The sequence below is a fragment of the Phyllobates terribilis genome, unplaced genomic scaffold (assembly GCF_046119375.1).
Source record: "Phyllobates terribilis strain yellow unplaced genomic scaffold, ASM4611937v1 Scaffold_1272__1_contigs__length_337655, whole genome shotgun sequence".
Taxonomy (NCBI): Eukaryota; Metazoa; Chordata; class Amphibia; order Anura; family Dendrobatidae; genus Phyllobates; species Phyllobates terribilis.
This window is the reverse complement of record NW_027364032.1, coordinates 170,173-191,221: the sequence shown is the minus strand read 5'-3', so window position 1 is coordinate 191,221 and position 21,049 is coordinate 170,173. Positions and strand designations below refer to the sequence as shown.

The following is a 21,049-nucleotide window of genomic DNA, read 5'->3' as shown; positions in this document are numbered from 1 at the left end:
CGTTCATTGGTCGCGGCTGGCGTCCGCGACCAATTAGCTCAGCAGTGTTTAAATGTGGCGGCAAGATCGGTGATTGGTCGCGGCCGCTATTTAAATGTGGCGCCCAAATCGGTGATTGGTCGCGGGCAGCGGCCGCGACCAATCAGCAGAGCGGTGTTTAACTTTAGCGCCAAGATCACTGATTGGTCGCGTGCGGAGAGCGCGACCATTCAGCGAATCGTATTGGTGAGGAGCGGGGAGCAGAATCGAATTAGTGAGGAACGGGGAGCGCCGCTGCCTATGCGGCTACTTCCGCTGCGAGAAGCCTGGAGATGAGCGGGCGCTCGCAGCAGAAGTATCCCGACCCGCAGCGCCGCTCCCCGGTCCTCCCTTCACAGCCTAGCCGCTGATCTCCCCACAGTATCCGCAGGGTGTTACAAAGGTCCGGACATTTGTGTTAAAAATCGTTGATTGGTCGCTGGCGCTGCCCGCCACCAATCACCGATTTGGGCGCCAAATTTAAATATCGGCCGCGACCAATCACCGATCTTGGCTCCACATTTAAACACCGCTGTGCTGATTGGTCGCCGACGCTGGGCGCGACCAATCACCTATTTGGGCGCTAAATTTAAATAGCGTCCGCGACCAATCAGTACAGCGGTGTTTAAATGTGGAGCCAAGAACGGTGATTGGTCGTGGCCGATATTTAAATTTGGCGCCCAAATCGGTGATTGGTCGCGGGCAGCGCCAGCGACCAATCAGCGATTTTTAACACAAATGTCCGGATCTTTGTAACACCATGCGGATACTGTGGGGACATCAGCGGCTAGGGTGTGAAGGGAGGACCGGGGAGCGGCGCTGCGGGTCGGGATACTTCTGCTGCGAGCGCCCGCTCATCTCCAGGCTTCTCGCAGTGGAAGTATCCGCACAGGCAGCGGCGCTCCCCGGTCCTCACTAATACGATTCCGCTCCTCACCAATACGATTCGCTGATTGGTCACGCTCTCTGCACGCGACCAATCAGTGATCTTGGCGCTAAAGTTAAACACCGCTCTGCTGATTGGTCGCGGCCGCTGCCCGCGACCAATCACCGATTTGGGCGCCACATTTAAATAGCATCCGCGACCAATCAGCACAGCGGTGTTTAAATGTGGAGCCAAGATCTGTGATTGGTCGCGGCCGATATTTAAATTTGGTGCCCAAATCGGTGATTGGTCGCGGGCAGCGCCTGCGACCAATCAGCGATTTTTAACACAAATGTCCGGACCTTTGTAACACTATGCGGATACTGTGGGGACATCAGCGGCTAGGGTGTGAAGGGAGGACCGGGGAGCGACGCTGCGGGTCGGGATACTTCTGCTGCGAGCAGTCGCTCATCTCCAGGCTTCTCGCAGTGGAAGTATCCGCACAGGCAGCGGCGCTCCCCGGTCCTCACTAATACGATTCCGCTCCCCGCTCCTCACCAATATGATTCGCTGATTGGTCACGCTCTCCGCACGCGACCAATCAGTGATCTTGGCGCTAAAGTTAAACACCGCTCTGCTGATTGGTCGCGGCCGCTGCCCGCGACCAATCACCGATTTGGGCGCCACATTTAAATAGCGTCCGCGACCAATCAGCACAGCGGTGTTTAAATGTGGAGCCAAGATCGGTGATTGGTCGTGGCCGATATTTAAATTTGGCGCCCAAATCGGTGATTGGTCGCGGGCATCGCCAGCAACCAATCAGCGATTTTTAACACAAATTTGCGGATCTTTGTAACAGCAAGCGGATACTGTGGGGACATCAGCGGCTAGGGTGTGAAGGGAGGACCGGGGAGCGGCGCTGCGGGTCGGAATACTTCTGCTCCGAGCAGTCGCTCATGTCCCGGGTTCTCGCAGCGGAAGTATCCGCACAGGCAGCGCCGCTGACATCCATGCGGCAAGGGTGTGAAGGGAGGACCGGGGAGCGGCGCTGACATCCAATTGGTCGCGGCCGGTATTTAAATGTGCCGCACAAATCGGTGATTGGTCGCGGTCTTGGCCCGCGACCAATCACTGATCTTGCGGCTAAAGTTAACCACTACTGTGCTGATTGGTCGCGGCCGATATTTAAATTTGGCGCCCAAATCGGTGATTGGTCGCGGGCAGAGTCCGCGACCAATCAGCACAGCGGTATTTAACTTTTGCGCTAAGATCAGTGATTGGTCGGATCCGAAGACCGCGACCAGTCATCGAATCGTCTTGGTGAGGACCGGGGAGCGGCGCTGCCTGTGCGGCTACTTCCGCTGCGAGAACCCGGGACATGAGCGGGCGCTCGCAGCAGAAGTATCCCGACCTGTAGCGCCGCTCCCCGGTCCTCTCTTCCGCATGGAGGTCAGCGACGCCGGCGGTCCTTCCGCTGCTGCCGGCCGGGACATTAGCGCCTCGCGCCGCTCATCTCCCGGCTGCATCTCCGTCCCGCAGATGGGTTCGGCGGTCGGGGTCCTTCTGCTGGTACCGGCTGGGAGATGAGCGCCTCGCGCCGGTCATCTCCCGGCTGCATCGCCTCTGAGCTCCGTCCCGCAGATGAGCCGCTAACGGCCGCCATCTTTTTTCTGAAATCCCGCGGCGCTGATTGGCTGCTGCCGGACCAATGAGCGACGCGGGATTTCCTGGACAGACAGACAGACGGGATAAGACAATTATATAGTAGATGGAGGACTATGTGGGGTCATTATACTGTATGGAGGACTATGTGGGGCCCATTATACTGTATGGAGGACTATGTGGGGGCCATTATACTGTATGGAGGACTATGTGGGGCCCATTATACTGTATGGAGGACTATGTGGGGGCCATTATTCTGTATGGAGGACTATGTGGGGCCATTATACTGTATGGACGACTATGTGGGGCCATTATTCTATATGGAGGACTATGTGGGGCCATTATACTGTATGGAGGACTATGTGGGGCCATTATACTGTATGGAGGACTATGTGGCGCCATTATACTGTATGGAGGACTATGTGGGGCCCATTACACTGTATAGAGGACTATGTGGAGCCATTATACTGTATGGAGGACTATGTGGGCCCATTATTCTGTATGGAGGACTATGTGGGCCCATTATTCTGTATGGAGGACTATGTGGAGCCCATTATACTGTATGGAGGACTATGTGGGGCCATTATACTGTATGGCGGACTATGTGGCGCCATTATACTGTATGGAGGACTATGTGGGGCCATTATTCTGTATGGAGGACTATGTGGGGGCCATTATACTGTATACTGGTTGGCCCACAACTTTGTCCAGATTTTTCATTTTGGCCCTCTATTTGTTTGAGTTTGACATCTCTGCAGTGTGAACAAAGTATGTTTGGTATTGTAGCCCAGCTCCATTGAAGTGAATGGCACTGAGCTACAACATTAGACACAGCCTATAGGCAGGAGAGGTAATGTTTTTTGGGGAAAATGTAGCCAAACTTTTTTTTTTTTCCGGGGCAGCCCCCTTTGAAGGGGTTCGCAACATTCTCAAATTCTACAAAACTTTTTCTTCACTTTTTAAACTTTTTTAGTACATTTTTTCCTGATGCATTTGTAAACGCGTCACGTTCCCCTGGTCCCTTTGAATGCCCGGGAGCTCGACCTCCATTAATCTTCTGTCCCGAGGATTGTTTATTAATATTCTGATTCCCCCCCCCCCAAAAAAAAACATTTAAACGATTTTTTAGTGTTGTGAAAAATGTAAAAAAAAAAAGTTTATCTCCTCGATCCCCAGTTGCACCCAGTTTCCTGTTGGTCTCTACTTCTTGCTGCAGGACACAAGGACATGACCGCCGCAGCCAATCACTGCCTGTAAGGAATTGCTATTGCGTGCAATGATCGGTTGCAGCGGTCACATACCCATGATCCTATAAAGATGACTTTGTTGACTATTGGAAAGACAGCAGCGGAGGATCGTAGATGAATATTGTTTCTTTTAACGTCTTTATGGAGTCTGAGCATTTTGGGGAAAAAAAAAACGCAAAAATATCGACTCCCCAAACATCCCCTTTAAGATCAAGTGTGAACATGTTAAAATGTGTAAAGAGTCAATATTATTATTTCGATAGGTCGGTATTGTGTTCTCCTTGTTCACACCTCCCGCGCTCGAACCTTCATTGCCGGAGATAGGCGGCTCCCATTACGTACGGCGCCGCTTATCTCTTGAATCCTTGTGTGAGGGACGTTAAGTCTTTGGAAGCAGAGAGATCAAATTCTGGAAAACTTTAGATTTTTCTTGCTTCACTTTTTAAACTTGTTTTTCATGATGCATTTTGTAAGTGCGTCACGTCCTTGTCGGTTCTTCGGGAGGCAGTCCCGATGATTTATCTACGTTATTTATTATTTTTTTCCATTTTACAGTTCAATAGTTGCAGATATTTCACATGTTTTAATATTTCGAAGCTTTATTTTTTTTTTTCCTCTGTGTGTTTTTATTTTATCCCCATGAACATTCTCGGTTGGATGGGTCCATCTGTCTGCTCTCTCTTGACAGCGATCCCACTGGAGAAAACCTGGATACTGCGATGAGTCACGGAGGTTAATACTAGTTCAGATGCTAAACGTTCCTTTTGTTTCTGGAACGAGGTCTTATTAATCGTTTTTTTGAGGTTTATTACGATGATTATTATTAGTTTTATTATCGGTGTATGTCTTCCAGCTTCCATCGCTGGTTCCATCTTGTCCTGTCTTCTGTTAGATCCGCGCTCCACCCCTGGTACCTGCAAAAAGTGCTCCAAAACTGGGGCTGATTGAGAGCCGTTGAGAATGGAAAAGTGGCCGCATTCCATCCTTTTGTGTGGGAGTCCCAAAAATTGCCAAAAATGCCCCCAAGGAATGAAGAGGTCCTCGCACATGCTTGGCTCTCTTCACTTATTTATCTGAGAATTCCAAAAATTGCAGAGAAGATGGGAATGAAGAAGTGGCTGCGCATGCGCGGCTCTATTCATTCACTTGTCTGGGAGTACCAAAAGTTGCCGAACATGCCCCTGAGGAATGAAGAGGTTGTCGCACATGCTTGACTCTCTTCACTTATTTATCTGGGAATTCCAAAAATTGCAGAGAAGATGGGAATGGAGAAGTGGCTGCGCATGCGCGGCTCTATTCATTCACTTGTCTGGGAGTCCCAAAAATTTCTGAATGTGCCCCCGAGATTGAAAAAGTGGTCAGACATGCTTAGCTCTCTTAATTCATCTATCTAAGAATTCTAAAAATTCCAGAACGCTAAGACAGAAATGAATAAGTGGTCACGCATTCGCAGCTCTCCCTATTCACTTGTATGGGAGTTGGAAAAATTGCCGAGCGTGCCAGCGGGACTCAAGAGGTGACTGCGCATGCACGGCTCTCTACACTAATTTATATGCAAGTTCCAAAAATTGCCGAGCATGCAGACAGGAATGAAGAGGTGACTGCCCATGCACGACTCTCTACACTCATTAATATGGAAGTTCCAAAAATTGCCGAGTGTGTAGACAGGAATGAAGAGGTGATTGCCCATGCGCGGCTCTCTGCTCTCATTAATATGGAAGTTCCAAAAATTGCCGAGCGTGTAGACAGGAATGAAGAGGTGATTGCCCATGCGCGGCTCTCTGCTCTCATTAATATGGAAGTTCCAAAAATTGCCGAGCATGCAGACAGGAATGAAGAGGTGACTGCCCATGCACGACTCTCTACACTCATTAATATGGAAGTTCCAAAAATTGCCGAGCGTGTAGACAGGAATGAAGAGGTGATTGCCCATGCGCGGCTCTCTGCTCTCATTAATATGGAAGTTCCAGAAATTGCCGAGCGTGTAGACAGGAATGAAGAGGTGACTGCGCATGCGCGGCTCTCTGCTCTCATTAATATGGAAGTTCCAAAAATTGCCGAGCGTGTAGACAGGAATGAAGAGGTGACTGCCCATGCGCGGCTCTCTGCTCTCATTAATATGGAAGTTCCAAAAATTGCCGAGCGTGTAGACAGGAATGAAGAGGTGACTGAGCATGCGCAACTCTCCCTTTTCACTTGTATGGGCGTCCCAAAAATTCCCGCACATGCTGATGGAAAGGAGGTGGCGAAGCTTTCTCTGTTAATTTTTTATGGAGTTTTTGGGAATAGAATAGGGAGCTTCGCATGTAAAGACGCCTCTTCATTCTTGTTGGCGCGCTCGGCAACTTTTAGAATTCCAAAACAAGTGAATGGAGTTGACGGCGCATGCGCAACCACCTCATTCCTAACGGCATGGAACGCGGCTCGTACCCTAGAAGGTTGCATGGACCCATCAGTGGGATACACATCTATCAGACATTTATGGAATATCAGAAATCTTAAAGGAACATGAAGGGAAGCCTCTGAACTAGACATGGCACAATCGGCGATGTCTCAGCATTTTCCTTTTCAAAGCCTTTTCAAAGCCTCAGTCCTATCGAATTGGAAAGGGGGTCAGTAATTCTTCATCTAAAAGAAATGTCTTTTATGCATCGATCTTTTCTAATTGAGGGAACCTGCAGAGAGACGTACATTTTTCCCTACAGCGGCCACTAGAGGAATAGTGAGGTATTACAAGGCTCCCAGCTAAGTGAATAGATGACCATGTAATACGAGGTCACATTGAGTCCTCCAGAGGGAGAGAAGCTCTTTGTAATGGTTCTTAGCTCCGGTACATATAGGAGGGACCTGAGCAGACGAGTACTGAAAGTTTCTTGTATTTTGTTGCAGGAAAGCCATTTCAAGATCTGGACTTCAGCACCTGGCACCTGTGCACTGCCCGACCCTGAGCGTCTCTAATGGACCCCTGAAAGAGCCTCGTACCAGCCTGGATTGGACTGTAAGGTTTTTGTTTTTTTCTATTGATCATTGCCTTGAAGTCTGGAAAAAATAAAAATCCTTGTAGAGACCCGTAGACATTTAAATTTTTTTTTTTTGCATTTTAGCAATGCTTGTTATGATACGTTCTGACCACTAGTTGGCAGCGATGAGCATCCAATGAAACAGACGCCATGACATGTGAATAACTGGTTATTTGCCTTTGCAGGAGAACGCGGTGAATGGGGAGCACCTCTGGCAGGAGACCAATGTGTCCGGAGACCTGTGTTATCTGGGGGAAGAGAACTGCCAAGTCAAGTTTTCTGTGAGTACGACCCCATTAACCATGTCATGTGGTATATGTTTTCCCGCCATCCAATCAGAAAGGGTTGCTTAATCATGGATTAGAAAAAAAAGTCTCCCTGCCTTAAATGTGGAGGAATTGCAATACTGCACCCTGCCAGAGGACAAGTGTGGTGCTGTTTTTTTTTTTGGACACTTTGCAGGTATTACAGCTGATGCTCTCCTGGGAAGAATTTGTACAAGAGTTTGGAGGCAACTGTGGAAATTAAGGGCCCAATGCCGACCCCTGATTACAAGCCCAGCCCATAACATTGTCCTCCTCCACCATCTGTACAGCGGGCACAATGCAGTCAGGAGGTAACTTCCTCCTGGAATCCCCAGCCCAGACTCCTCCATCAGATGCAAGATAGTGAAGTGTGATCCGTCACTTCACAGAACACGTCTCCTCCAGAGTCCAGTGGTGGCGGCTTTACACCACTCCATCCGACGCTCGGCATTGTGCTTGGTGATGTATGGCTGCATGCAGCTGCTAGGCCATGAAGCCCCCGTTGGGGGTGCAGTGTTTGTGCTGATGTTATATCAGAGGTGGTCTGGACTCTGTAGTTATGCGGTCAGCAGAGCGGTGGTGACTTTTCTGCCCTCTGCTCCTCAGCCCCCCTACTCTGTAACGTCACGGGGTCTCCACTTCATGGCTGAGTTGCTGCGGTTACTTCCACTTTGCAATAATATCACTTATGGTGGTGGGGGATTCGGGGAACAAGTGTCAGGAGCGGACTTGTTACCCCAGTGGCTCCTATTACAGGACCGCGCTGGTATCAGTGAGCTCTGCACCACCGGCTGATCTGCCACATGTTAGTAATGGCAGACGGCATGGCGGGGGGCCGAATGTTATACACATGGGTGTGAGGGGCCGGAGGTAAGGAGGTAATACACCGGGGTGTGAGGGGTCGGATGTTATATACTGGGGGTGAGGGGCCGGATGTTATACACTGGGAGCCAGGGGCCAAATATTATACACCGGGGGTGAGGGGTCGAATGTTAAACACTGGGGGCGAGGGACCGGATGTTATACATCGGACGCGAGGGGCTGGATGTTATACATTGGACGCGAGGGGTCGGATATTATACACTGGTGGTGAGTTGCCGGATGTTATACATTGGACTCGAGGGGCTGGATGTTATACATCGGGGGCGGTGGACCAGATGTTATACACTGGGGGCGGTGGACCGGATGTTATACACTGGGGGCGAGGGGCCGGATGTTATACTCTGGGGACGAGGGGCCAGATGTTATACTCTGGGGACGAGGGGCTGGATGTCATACACTGGGGGCGAGGGGCTGGATGTTATACACTGGTGGTGAGGAGCCGGATGTTATATGCGAGGGGCTGGATGTTATACACTGGGGGTGAGGGGCCAGATGTTATACACTGGGAGCGAGGGGCCGGATGTTGTTCACTGGGGGGCGAGGGGCCGGATGCTATACACTGGGGTCGAGGGGCCGGATGCTATACACTGGGGTCGAGGGGCCGGATGTTATACACTGGGGTCGAGGGGCCGGATGTTATACACTGGGGGCGAGGGGCCGGATGTTATACACTGGGGGCGAGGGGCCGGATGCTATACACTGGGGTTGAGGGGCCGGATGCTATACACTGGGGTTGAGGGGCCGGATGCTATACACTGGGGTCGAGGGGCCGGATGTTATACACTGGGGGCGAGGGGCCAGATGTTATACACTGGGAGCGAGGGGCCGGATGTTATTCACTGGGGGGCGAGGGGCTGGATGTTATACACTGGTGGTGAGGAGCCGGATGTTATATGCGAGGGGCTGGATGTTATACACCGGGGGCGAGGGGCCAGATGTTATACACTGGGAGCGAGGGGCCGGATGTTATTCACTGGGGGGCGAGGGGCCGGATGCTATACACTGGGGTCGAGGGGCCGGATGTTATACACTGGGGGCGAGGGGCCGGATGTTATACACTGGGGGCGAGGGGCCGGATGTTATACACTGGGGGCGAGGGGCCGGATGTTATACACTGGGGACGAGGGGCCGGATGTTATACACTGGGGACGAGGGGCCGGATGTTATACACTGGGGACGAGGGGCCGGATGTTATACACTGGGGACGAGGGACCGGATGTTATACACTGGGGACAAGGGGCCGGATGTTATACATTGGGGACAATGGGGCCGGATGTTATACACTGGGGGGTGAGGAGCTGGATGTTATACACTGGGGACGAGGGGCCGGATGTTATACATTGGGGACAATGGGGCCGGATGTTATACACTGGGGACGAGGGACCGGATGTTATACACTGGGGACGAGGGGCTGGATGTTATACATTGGGGACAATGGGGCCGGATGTTATACACTGGGGGCGAGGAGCCGGATGTTACACACTGGGGGCGAGGGGCTGGATATTATAATCCGGGGGCGAGGGGCTGGATGTTATACGCTGGGGGCGAGGAGCCGGATGTTATACACTGGGGGGTGAGGAGCTGGATGTTATACACACACTGGGGGGCAAGGGGTCGGATGTTATACACCGGGGGCGAGGGGCTGGATATTATACACCAGGGGCGAGGGGCTGGATGCTATACACCGGCTGGGGGTTGGATATTATACATTGGGGGCGAGGGGCTGGGTGTTATACTCTGGGGGCGAGGGGCAACCATACAGATTAGTTTCGGCCACACGTGTGACTTTTAGTAATAGTTACGTGCTTCGTGTTGTCAGACAGTCGTGAAACGCGTTGAAGTTTGGCCAGGAGTTTTTTCTCGCAGTCTGAAGCGAGCAGGTTGTGCCGGTCTCTGCGCTCGCTGTCTCCTGACCTGCTGGGATCTGTATTTGCACAATATTCACTAATTAGGCTCAATTTGTGTTTTCCCGAGCGGCCCGGGGGCCCGGTAACCTCAGCCTAACCCCGGCTCTGTTTATTCTGCACCCGCCCCGACAGCTTTCATTGAAGTTGGTAATCCGCTATCTCCGCTCATCCCCTGCAGTAAGTGTATGGAGTGATTAGCCCCCAATACCGAACGGCAAGACATTTTTTTTAGGCTGTTGCCATAGCAACGTGGGTTGCCATGGAGAAGAATTAGTGTGTATGAGTTGGGTCCGCTCCCGTAGGGATGGGCTGCCATCATGTGTTATATGTCTGCGGACAGAGGGATTTGGGAAGGAGAGAGGGGTAATGGGTTCTCTTCCATCATTGGCCCCAGGGAGACCTGCGGAGCGCTAAGTGACCAGAAAGGAGCAGAAATTTTGTCTTTTTTTAAATTTTTTTTTATAGAATTTATCAATTTTTTTTATGTGTCTTCCTGACAGATTTATCAAAAAGTCATACTGTCGGGGCATCGTACGGCACTGACCGGGCAACTCTGCGCACCGTGTGTTAAATGGCCTGTGTGGCACCGTGAGGGCACGACCTGGCTCTGTGTATGAGCCCTGTACATTATTATCTGAGCACTGTATGAGCCCTGTACATTACTTATCTGAGCACTGTATGAGCCCTGTACATTACTTATCTGAGCACTGTATGATCCCTGTACATTACTTATCTGAGCACTGTATGAACCCTGTACATTACTTATCTGAGCACTGTATGAGCCCTGTACATTACTTATCTGAGCACTGTATGAACCCTGTACATTACTTATCTGAGCACTGTATGAACCCTGTACATTACTTATCTGGGCACTGTATGAACCCTGTACATTACTTATCTGGGCACTGTATGAACCCTGTACATTACTTATCTGAGCACTGTATGAGCCCTGTACATTACTTATCTGAGCACTGTATGAACCCTGTACATTACTTATCTGGGCACTGTATGAACCCTGTACATTACTTATCTGGGCACTGTATGAACCCTGTACATTACTTATCTGAGCACTGTATGAGCCCTGTACATTACTTATCTGAGCACTGTATGAGCCCTGTACATTACTTATCTGAGCACTGTATGATCCCTGTACATTACTTATCTGAGCACTGTATGAGCCCTGTACATTACTTATCTGGGCACTGTATGAGCCCTGTACATTACTTATCTGAGCACTGTATGAGCCCTGTACATTACTTATCTGAGCACTGTATGAACCCTGTACATTACTTATCTGGGCACTGTATGAACCCTGTACATTACTTATCTGAGCACTATATGAACCCTGTACATTACTTATCTGAGCACTGTATGAGCCCTGTACATTACTTATCTGAGCACTGTATGAGCCCTGTACATTACTTATCTGGGCACTGTATGAACCCTGTACATTACTTATCTGGGCACTGTATGATCCCTGTACATTACTTATCTGGGCACTGTATGATCCCTGTACATTACTTATCTGAGCACTGTATGAGCCCTGTACATTACTTATCTGAGCACTGTATGAACCCTGTACATTACTTATCTGAGCACTGTATGAGCCCTGTACATTACTTATCTGAGCACTGTATGAGCCCTGTACATTACTTATCTGGGCACTGTATGAACCCTGTACATTACTTATCTGAGCACTGTATGAACCCTGTACATTACTTATCTGAGCACTGTATGAACCCTGTACATTACTTATCTGAGCACTGTATGATCCCTGTACATTACTTATCTGAGCACTGTATGAACCCTGTACATTACTTATCTGAGCACTGTATGAGCCCTGTACATTACTTATCTGAGCACTGTATGAGCCCTGTACATTACTTATCTGAGCACTGTATGAGCCCTGTACATTACTTATCTGAGCACTGTATGATCCCTGTACATTACTTATCTGAGCACTGTATGAGCCCTGTACATTACTTATCTGAGCACTGTATGAGCCCTGTACATTACTTATCTGAGCACTGTATGAGCCCTGTACATTACTTATCTGAGCACTGTATGAACCCTGTACATTACTTATCTGGGCACTGTATGAACCCTGTACATTACTTATCTGGGCACTGTATGAGCCCTGTACATTACTTATCTGGGCACTGTATGAGCCCTGTACATTACTTATCTGAGCACTGTATGAGCCCTGTACATTACTTATCTGGGCACTGTATGAACCCTGTACATTACTTATCTGAGCACTGTATGAGCCCTGTACATTACTTATCTGAGCACTGTATGATCCCTGTACATTACTTATCTGGGCACTGTATGATCCCTGTACATTACTTATCTGAGCACTGTATGAGCCCTGTACATTACTTATCTGAGCACTGTATGATCCCTGTACATTACTTATCTGAGCACTGTATGAGCCCTGTACATTACTTATCTGAGCACTGTATGAACCCTGTACATTACTTATCTGAGCACTGTATGAACCCTGTACATTACTTATCTGAGCACTGTATGAACCCTGTACATTACTTATCTGGGCACTGTATGAACCCTGTACATTACTTATCTGAGCACTGTATGAGCCCTGTACATTACTTATCTGGGCACTGTATGAGCCCTGTACATTACTTATCTGAGCACTGTATGAACCCTGTACATTACTTATCTGAGCACTGTATGAACCCTGTACATTACTTATCTGAGCACTGTATGAGCCCTGTACATTACTTATCTGAGCACTGTATGAACCCTGTACATTACTTATCTGAGCACTGTATGAACCCTGTACATTACTTATCTGAGCACTGTATGATCCCTGTACATTACTTATCTGAGCACTGTATGAGCCCTGTACATTATTATCTGAGCACTGTATGAGCCCTGTACATTACTTATCTGAGCACTGTATGATCCCTGTACATTACTTATCTGGGCACTGTATGAACCCTGTACATTACTTATCTGAGCACTGTATGAGCCCTGTACATTATTATCTGAGCACTGTATGATCCCTGTACATTACTTATCTGAGCACTGTATGAGCCCTGTACATTACTTATCTGAGCACTGTATGAGCCCTGTACATTACTTATCTGGGCACTGTATGAACCCTGTACATTACTTATCTGGGCACTGTATGATCCCTGTACATTACTTATCTGAGCACTGTATGATCCCTGTACATTACTTATCTGAGCACTGTATGAACCCTGTACATTACTTATCTGAGCACTGTATGAACCCTGTACATTACTTATCTGAGCACTGTATGAACCCTGTACATTACTTATCTGAGCACTGTATGATCCCTGTACATTACTTATCTGAGCACTGTATGAACCCTGTACATTACTTATCTGAGCACTGTATGATCCCTGTACATTACTTATCTGAGCACTGTATGAGCCCTGTACATTACTTATCTGGGCACTGTATGAGCCCTGTACATTATTATCTGAGCACTGTATGATCCCTGTACATTACTTATCTGAGCACTGTATGAGCCCTGTACATTACTTATCTGAGCACTGTATGAGCCCTGTACATTATTATCTGAGCACTGTATGAGCCCTGTACATTACTTATCTGAGCACTGTATGATCCCTGTACATTACTTATCTGAGCACTGTATGAACCCTGTACATTACTTATCTGAGCACTGTATGAACCCTGTACATTACTTATCTGAGCACTGTATGAACCCTGTACATTACTTATCTGAGCACTGTATGATCCCTGTACATTACTTATCTGAGCACTGTATGAACCCTGTACATTACTTATCTGAGCACTGTATGAACCCTGTACATTACTTATCTGAGCACTGTATGATCCCTGTACATTACTTATCTGAGCACTGTATGAACCCTGTACATTACTTATCTGAGCACTGTATGATCCCTGTACATTACTTATCTGAGCACTGTATGAACCCTGTACATTACTTATCTGAGCACTGTATGAGCCCTGTACATTACTTATCTGAGCACTGTATGATCCCTGTACATTACTTATCTGAGCACTGTATGAGCCCTGTACATTACTTATCTGGGCACTGTATGAGCCCTGTACATTACTTATCTGAGCACTGTATGAACCCTGTACATTACTTATCTGAGCACTGTATGAACCCTGTACATTACTTATCTGAGCACTGTATGAGCCCTGTACATTACTTATCTGAGCACTGTATGAACCCTGTACATTACTTATCTGGGCACTGTATGAACCCTGTACATTACTTATCTGAGCACTGTATGAACCCTGTACATTACTTATCTGAGCACTGTATGATCCCTGTACATTACTTATCTGAGCACTGTATGAGCCCTGTACATTACTTATCTGAGCACTGTATGAACCCTGTACATTACTTATCTGAGCACTGTATGAACCCTGTACATTACTTATCTGAGCACTGTATGATCCCTGTACATTACTTATCTGGGCACTGTATGAACCCTGTACATTACTTATCTGAGCACTGTATGAGCCCTGTACATTACTTATCTGGGCACTGTATGAACCCTGTACATTACTTATCTGAGCACTGTATGATCCCTGTACATTACTTATCTGGGCACTGTATGAACCCTGTACATTACTTATCTGAGCACTGTATGAGCCCTGTACATTACTTATCTGAGCACTGTATGAGCCCTGTACATTACTTATCTGAGCACTGTATGAGCCCTGTACATTACTTATCTGAGCACTGTATGAACCCTGTACATTACTTATCTGGGCACTGTATGAACCCTGTACATTACTTATCTGAGCACTGTATGATCCCTGTACATTACTTATCTGAGCACTGTATGAGCCCTGTACATTATTATCTGAGCACTGTATGATCCCTGTACATTACTTATCTGAGCACTGTATGATCCCTGTACATTACTTATCTGGGCACTGTATGAACCCTGTACATTACTTATCTGAGCACTGTATGAGCCCTGTACATTATTATCTGAGCACTGTATGAGCCCTGTACATTACTTATCTGAGCACTGTATGAACCCTGTACATTACTTATCTGGGCACTGTATGAACCCTGTACATTACTTATCTGGGCACTGTATGAACCCTGTACATTACTTATCTGAGCACTGTATGAGCCCTGTACATTATTATCTGAGCACTGTATGAGCCCTGTACATTACTTATCTGAGCACTGTATGAACCCTGTACATTACTTATCTGAGCACTGTATGAGCCCTGTACATTACTTATCTGAGCACTGTATGAGCCCTGTACATTACTTATCTGGGCACTGTATGAACCCTGTACATTACTTATCTGAGCACTGTATGATCCCTGTACATTACTTATCTGAGCACTGTATGAGCCCTGTACATTATTATCTGAGCACTGTATGATCCCTGTACATTACTTATCTGAGCACTGTATGATCCCTGTACATTACTTATCTGGGCACTGTATGAACCCTGTACATTACTTATCTGAGCACTGTATGATCCCTGTACATTACTTATCTGAGCACTGTATGAGCCCTGTACATTACTTATCTGGGCACTGTATGAACCCTGTACATTACTTATCTGAGCACTGTATTATCCCTGTACATTACTTATCTGGGCACTGTATGAGCCCTGTACATTACTTATCTGAGCACTGTATGAGCCCTGTACATTACTTATCTGAGCACTGTATGAACCCTGTACATTACTTATCTGAGCACTGTATGAGCCCTGTGCATTACTTATCTGAGCACTGTATGAGCCCTGTACATTACTTATCTGAGCACTGTATGAGCCCTGTACATTACTTATCTGGGCACTGTATGAACCCTGTACATTACTTATCTGAGCACTGTATGAGCCCTGTACATTACTTATCTGAGCACTGTATGAGCCCTGTACATTACTTATCTGAGCACTGTATGAGCCCTGTACATTACTTATCTGAGCACTGTATGAGCCCTGTACATTACTTATCTGGGCACTGTATGAGCCCTGTACATTACTTATCTGAGCACTGTATGAGCCCTGTACATTACTTATCTGAGCACTGTATGAGCCCTGTACATTACTTATCTGAGCACTGTATGATCCCTGTACATTACTTATCTGAGCACTGTATGAGCCCTGTACATTACTTATCTGAGCACTGTATGAACCCTGTACATTACTTATCTGAGCACTGTATGAGCCCTGTACATTACTTATCTGAGCACTGTATGAGCCCTGTACATTACTTATCTGGGCACTGTATGAACCCTGTACATTACTTATCTGAGCACTGTATGAACCCTGTACATTACTTATCTGAGCACTGTATGAGCCCTGTACATTACTTATCTGAGCACTGTATGAACCCTGTACATTACTTATCTGAGCACTGTATGAACCCTGTACATTACTTATCTGAGCACTGTATGATCCCTGTACATTACTTATCTGAGCACTGTATGAACCCTGTACATTACTTATCTGAGCACTGTATGAACCCTGTACATTACTTATCTGGGCACTGTATGAACCCTGTACATTACTTATCTGAGCACTGTATGAACCCTGTACATTACTTATCTGAGCACTGTATGAACCCTGTACATTACTTATCTGAGCACTGTATGAGCCCTGTACATTACTTATCTGGGCACTGTATGAACCCTGTACATTACTTATCTGAGCACTGTATGATCCCTGTACATTACTTATCTGGGCACTGTATGAACCCTGTACATTACTTATCTGAGCACTGTATGAGCCCTGTACATTACTTATCTGAGCACTGTATGAACCCTGTACATTACTTATCTGAGCACTGTATGAGCCCTGTACATTACTTATCTGAGCACTGTATGAGCCCTGTACATTACTTATCTGAGCACTGTATGAGCCCTGTACATTACTTATCTGAGCACTGTATGAGCCCTGTACATTACTTATCTGGGCACTGTATGAACCCTGTACATTACTTATCTGAGCACTGTATGAGCCCTGTACATTACTTATCTGGGCACTGTATGAGCCCTGTACATTACTTATCTGAGCACTGTATGAGCCCTGTACATTACTTATCTGAGCACTGTATGAGCCCTGTACATTACTTATCTGAGCACTGTATGAGCCCTGTACATTACTTATCTGAGCACTGTATGAACCCTGTACATTACTTATCTGAGCACTGTATGAGCCCTGTACATTACTTATCTGAGCACTGTATGAGCCCTGTACATTACTTATCTGAGCACTGTATGAGCCCTGTACATTACTTATCTGGGCACTGTATGAGCCCTGTACATTACTTATCTGAGCACTGTATGAACCCTGTACATTACTTATCTGAGCACTGTATGATCCCTGTACATTACTTATCTGAGCACTGTATGAACCCTGTACATTACTTATCTGGGCACTGTATGAACCCTGTACATTACTTATCTGAGCACTGTATGAACCCTGTACATTACTTATCTGAGCACTGTATGAACCCTGTACATTACTTATCTGAGCACTGTATGAGCCCTGTACATTACTTATCTGGGCACTGTATGAACCCTGTACATTACTTATCTGAGCACTGTATGATCCCTGTACATTACTTATCTGGGCACTGTATGAACCCTGTACATTACTTATCTGAGCACTGTATGAGCCCTGTACATTACTTATCTGAGCACTGTATGAACCCTGTACATTACTTATCTGAGCACTGTATGAGCCCTGTACATTACTTATCTGAGCACTGTATGAGCCCTGTACATTACTTATCTGAGCACTGTATGAGCCCTGTACATTACTTATCTGGGCACTGTATGAACCCTGTACATTACTTATCTGAGCACTGTATGAGCCCTGTACATTACTTATCTGGGCACTGTATGAGCCCTGTACATTACTTATCTGAGCACTGTATGAGCCCTGTACATTACTTATCTGAGCACTGTATGAGCCCTGTACATTACTTATCTGAGCACTGTATGATCCCTGTACATTACTTATCTGAGCACTGTATGAGCCCTGTACATTACTTATCTGGGCACTGTATGAACCCTGTACATTACTTATCTGAGCACTGTATGAGCCCTGTACATTACTTATCTGGGCACTGTATGAGCCCTGTACATTACTTATCTGAGCACTGTATGAGCCCTGTACATTACTTATCTGAGCACTGTATGAGCCCTGTACATTACTTATCTGAGCACTGTATGATCCCTGTACATTACTTATCTGAGCACTGTATGAGCCCTGTACATTACTTATCTGGGCACTGTATGAACCCTGTACATTACTTATCTGAGCACTGTATGAGCCCTGTACATTACTTATCTGGGCACTGTATGAACCCTGTACATTACTTATCTGAGCACTGTATGAACCCTGTACATTACTTATCTGAGCACTGTATGAACCCTGTACATTACTTATCTGAGCACTGTATGATCCCTGTACATTACTTATCTGAGCACTGTATGAGCCCTGTACATTACTTATCTGAGCACTGTATGATCCCTGTACATTACTTATCTGAGCACTGTATGAACCCTGTACATTACTTATCTGAGCACTGTATGATCCCTGTACATTACTTATCTGAGCACTGTATGAGCCCTGTACATTACTTATCTGAGCACTGTATGAACCCTGTACATTACTTATCTGAGCACTGTATGAGCCCTGTACATTACTTATCTGAGCACTGTATGAGCCCTGTACATTACTTATCTGAGCACTGTATGAACCCTGTACATTACTTATCTGAGCACTGTATGAACCCTGTACATTACTTATCTGGGCACTGTATGAACCCTGTACATTACTTATCTGAGCACTGTATGAACCCTGTACATTACTTATCTGAGCACTGTATGAGCCCTGTACATTACTTATCTGAGCACTGTATGAGCCCTGTACATTACTTATCTGAGCACTGTATGAACCCTGTACATTACTTATCTGGGCACTGTATGAACCCTGTACATTACTTATCTGAGCACTGTATGAACCCTGTACATTACTTATCTGAGCACTGTATGAACCCTGTACATTACTTATCTGAGCACTGTATGAACCCTGTACATTACTTATCTGAGCACTGTATGAGCCCTGTACATTACTTATCTGAGCACTGTATGAGCCCTGTACATTACTTATCTGAGCACTGTATGAACCCTGTACATTACTTATCTGGGCACTGTATGAACCCTGTACATTACTTATCTGAGCACTGTATGATCCCTGTACATTACTTATCTGAGCACTGTATGAACCCTGTACATTACTTATCTGAGCACTGTATGAGCCCTGTACATTACTTATCTGAGCACTGTATGATCCCTGTACATTACTTATCTGGGCACTGTATGAACCCTGTACATTACTTATCTGAGCACTGTATGAACCCTGTACATTACTTATCTGAGCACTGTATGAGCCCTGTACATTACTTATCTGAGCACTGTATGAACCCTGTACATTACTTATCTGGGCACTGTATGAACCCTGTACATTACTTATCTGAGCACTGTATGATCCCTGTACATTACTTATCTGAGCACTGTATGAACCCTGTACATTACTTATCTGAGCACTGTATGAGCCCTGTACATTACTTATCTGAGCACTGTATGATCCCTGTACATTACTTATCTGGGCACTGTATGAACCCTGTACATTACTTATCTGAGCACTGTATGAACCCTGTACATTACTTATCTGGGCACTGTATGAACCCTGTACATTACTTATCTGAGCACTGTATGAGCCCTGTACATTACTTATCTGAGCACTGTATGAGCCCTGTACATTACTTATCTGAGCACTGTATGAGCCCTGTACATTACTTATCTGGGCACTGTATGAACCCTGTACATTACTTATCTGAGCACTGTATGATCCCTGTACATTACTTATCTGAGCACTGTATGATCCCTGTACATTACTTATCTGGGCACTGTATGAACCCTGTACATTACTTATCTGAGCACTGTATGATCCCTGTACATTACTTATCTGAGCACTGTATGAGCCCTGTACATTACTTATCTGAGCACTGTATGAACCCTGTACATTACTTATCTGGGCACTGTATGAACCCTGTACATTACTTATCTGAGCACTGTATGAACCCTGTACATTACTTATCTGGGCACTGTATGAACCCTGTACATTACTTATCTGGGCACTGTATGAACCCTGTACATTACTTATCTGGGCACTGTATGAGCCCTGTACATTACTTATCTGGGCACTGTATGAACCCTGTACATTACTTATCTGAGCACTGTATGAGCCCTGTACATTACTTATCTGGGCACTGTATGAACCCTGTACATTACTTATCTGAGCACTGTATGAACCCTGTACATTACTTATCTGGGCACTGTATGAACCCTGTACATTACTTATCTGAGCACTGTATGATCCCTGTACATTACTTATCTGAGCACTGTATGAACCCTGTACATTACTTATCTGAGCACTGTATGAGCCCTGTACATTACTTATCTGAGCACTGTATGAGCCCTGTACATTACTTATCTGAGCACTGTATGAACCCTGTACATTACTTATCTGGGCACTGTATGAACCCTGTACATTACTTATCTGAGCACTGTATGATCCCTGTACATTACTTATCTGAGCACTGTATGAGCCCTGTACATTACTTATCTGAGCACTGTATGATCCCTGTACATTACTTATCTGAGCACTGTATGAACCCTGTACATTACTTATCTGAGCACTGTATGATCCCTGTACATTACTTATCTGAGCACTGTATGAGCCCTGTACATTACTTATCTGAGCACTGTATGAGCCCTGTACATTACTTATCTGGGCACTGTATGAGCCCTGTACATTACTTATCTGGGCACTGTATGAGCCCTGTACATTACTTATCTGAGCACTGTATGAACCCTGTACATTACTTATCTGGGCACTGTATGAACCCTGTACATTACTTATCTGAGCACTGTATGAACCCTGTACATTACTTATCTGAGCACTGTATGATCCCTGTACATTACTTATCTGAGCACTGTATGAACCCTGTACATTACTTATCTGAGCACTGTATGATCCCTGTACATTACTTATCTGAGCACTGTATGAACCCTGTACATTACTTATCTGAGCACTGTATGAACCCTGTA

General features: G+C 46.3%; 1 protein-coding gene across 1 annotated transcript in view; it reads left to right on the top strand.

Annotated features, from left to right (window-relative positions):
* Nucleotides 1-21,049, top strand: part of LOC141243824 (diacylglycerol kinase iota-like) — a gene marked incomplete at its 3' end in the record, with an annotated part of 188,889 nt that overhangs the window by 3,987 nt on the left and 163,853 nt on the right. Inside the window, exons 2-3 of the mRNA XM_073668954.1 lie at nt 6,682-6,790; nt 6,998-7,093. Of these exons, the coding sequence (XP_073525055.1) occupies nt 6,682-6,790; nt 6,998-7,093 (205 nt within the window). The remainder of the gene's footprint in view (nt 1-6,681; nt 6,791-6,997; nt 7,094-21,049) is intronic.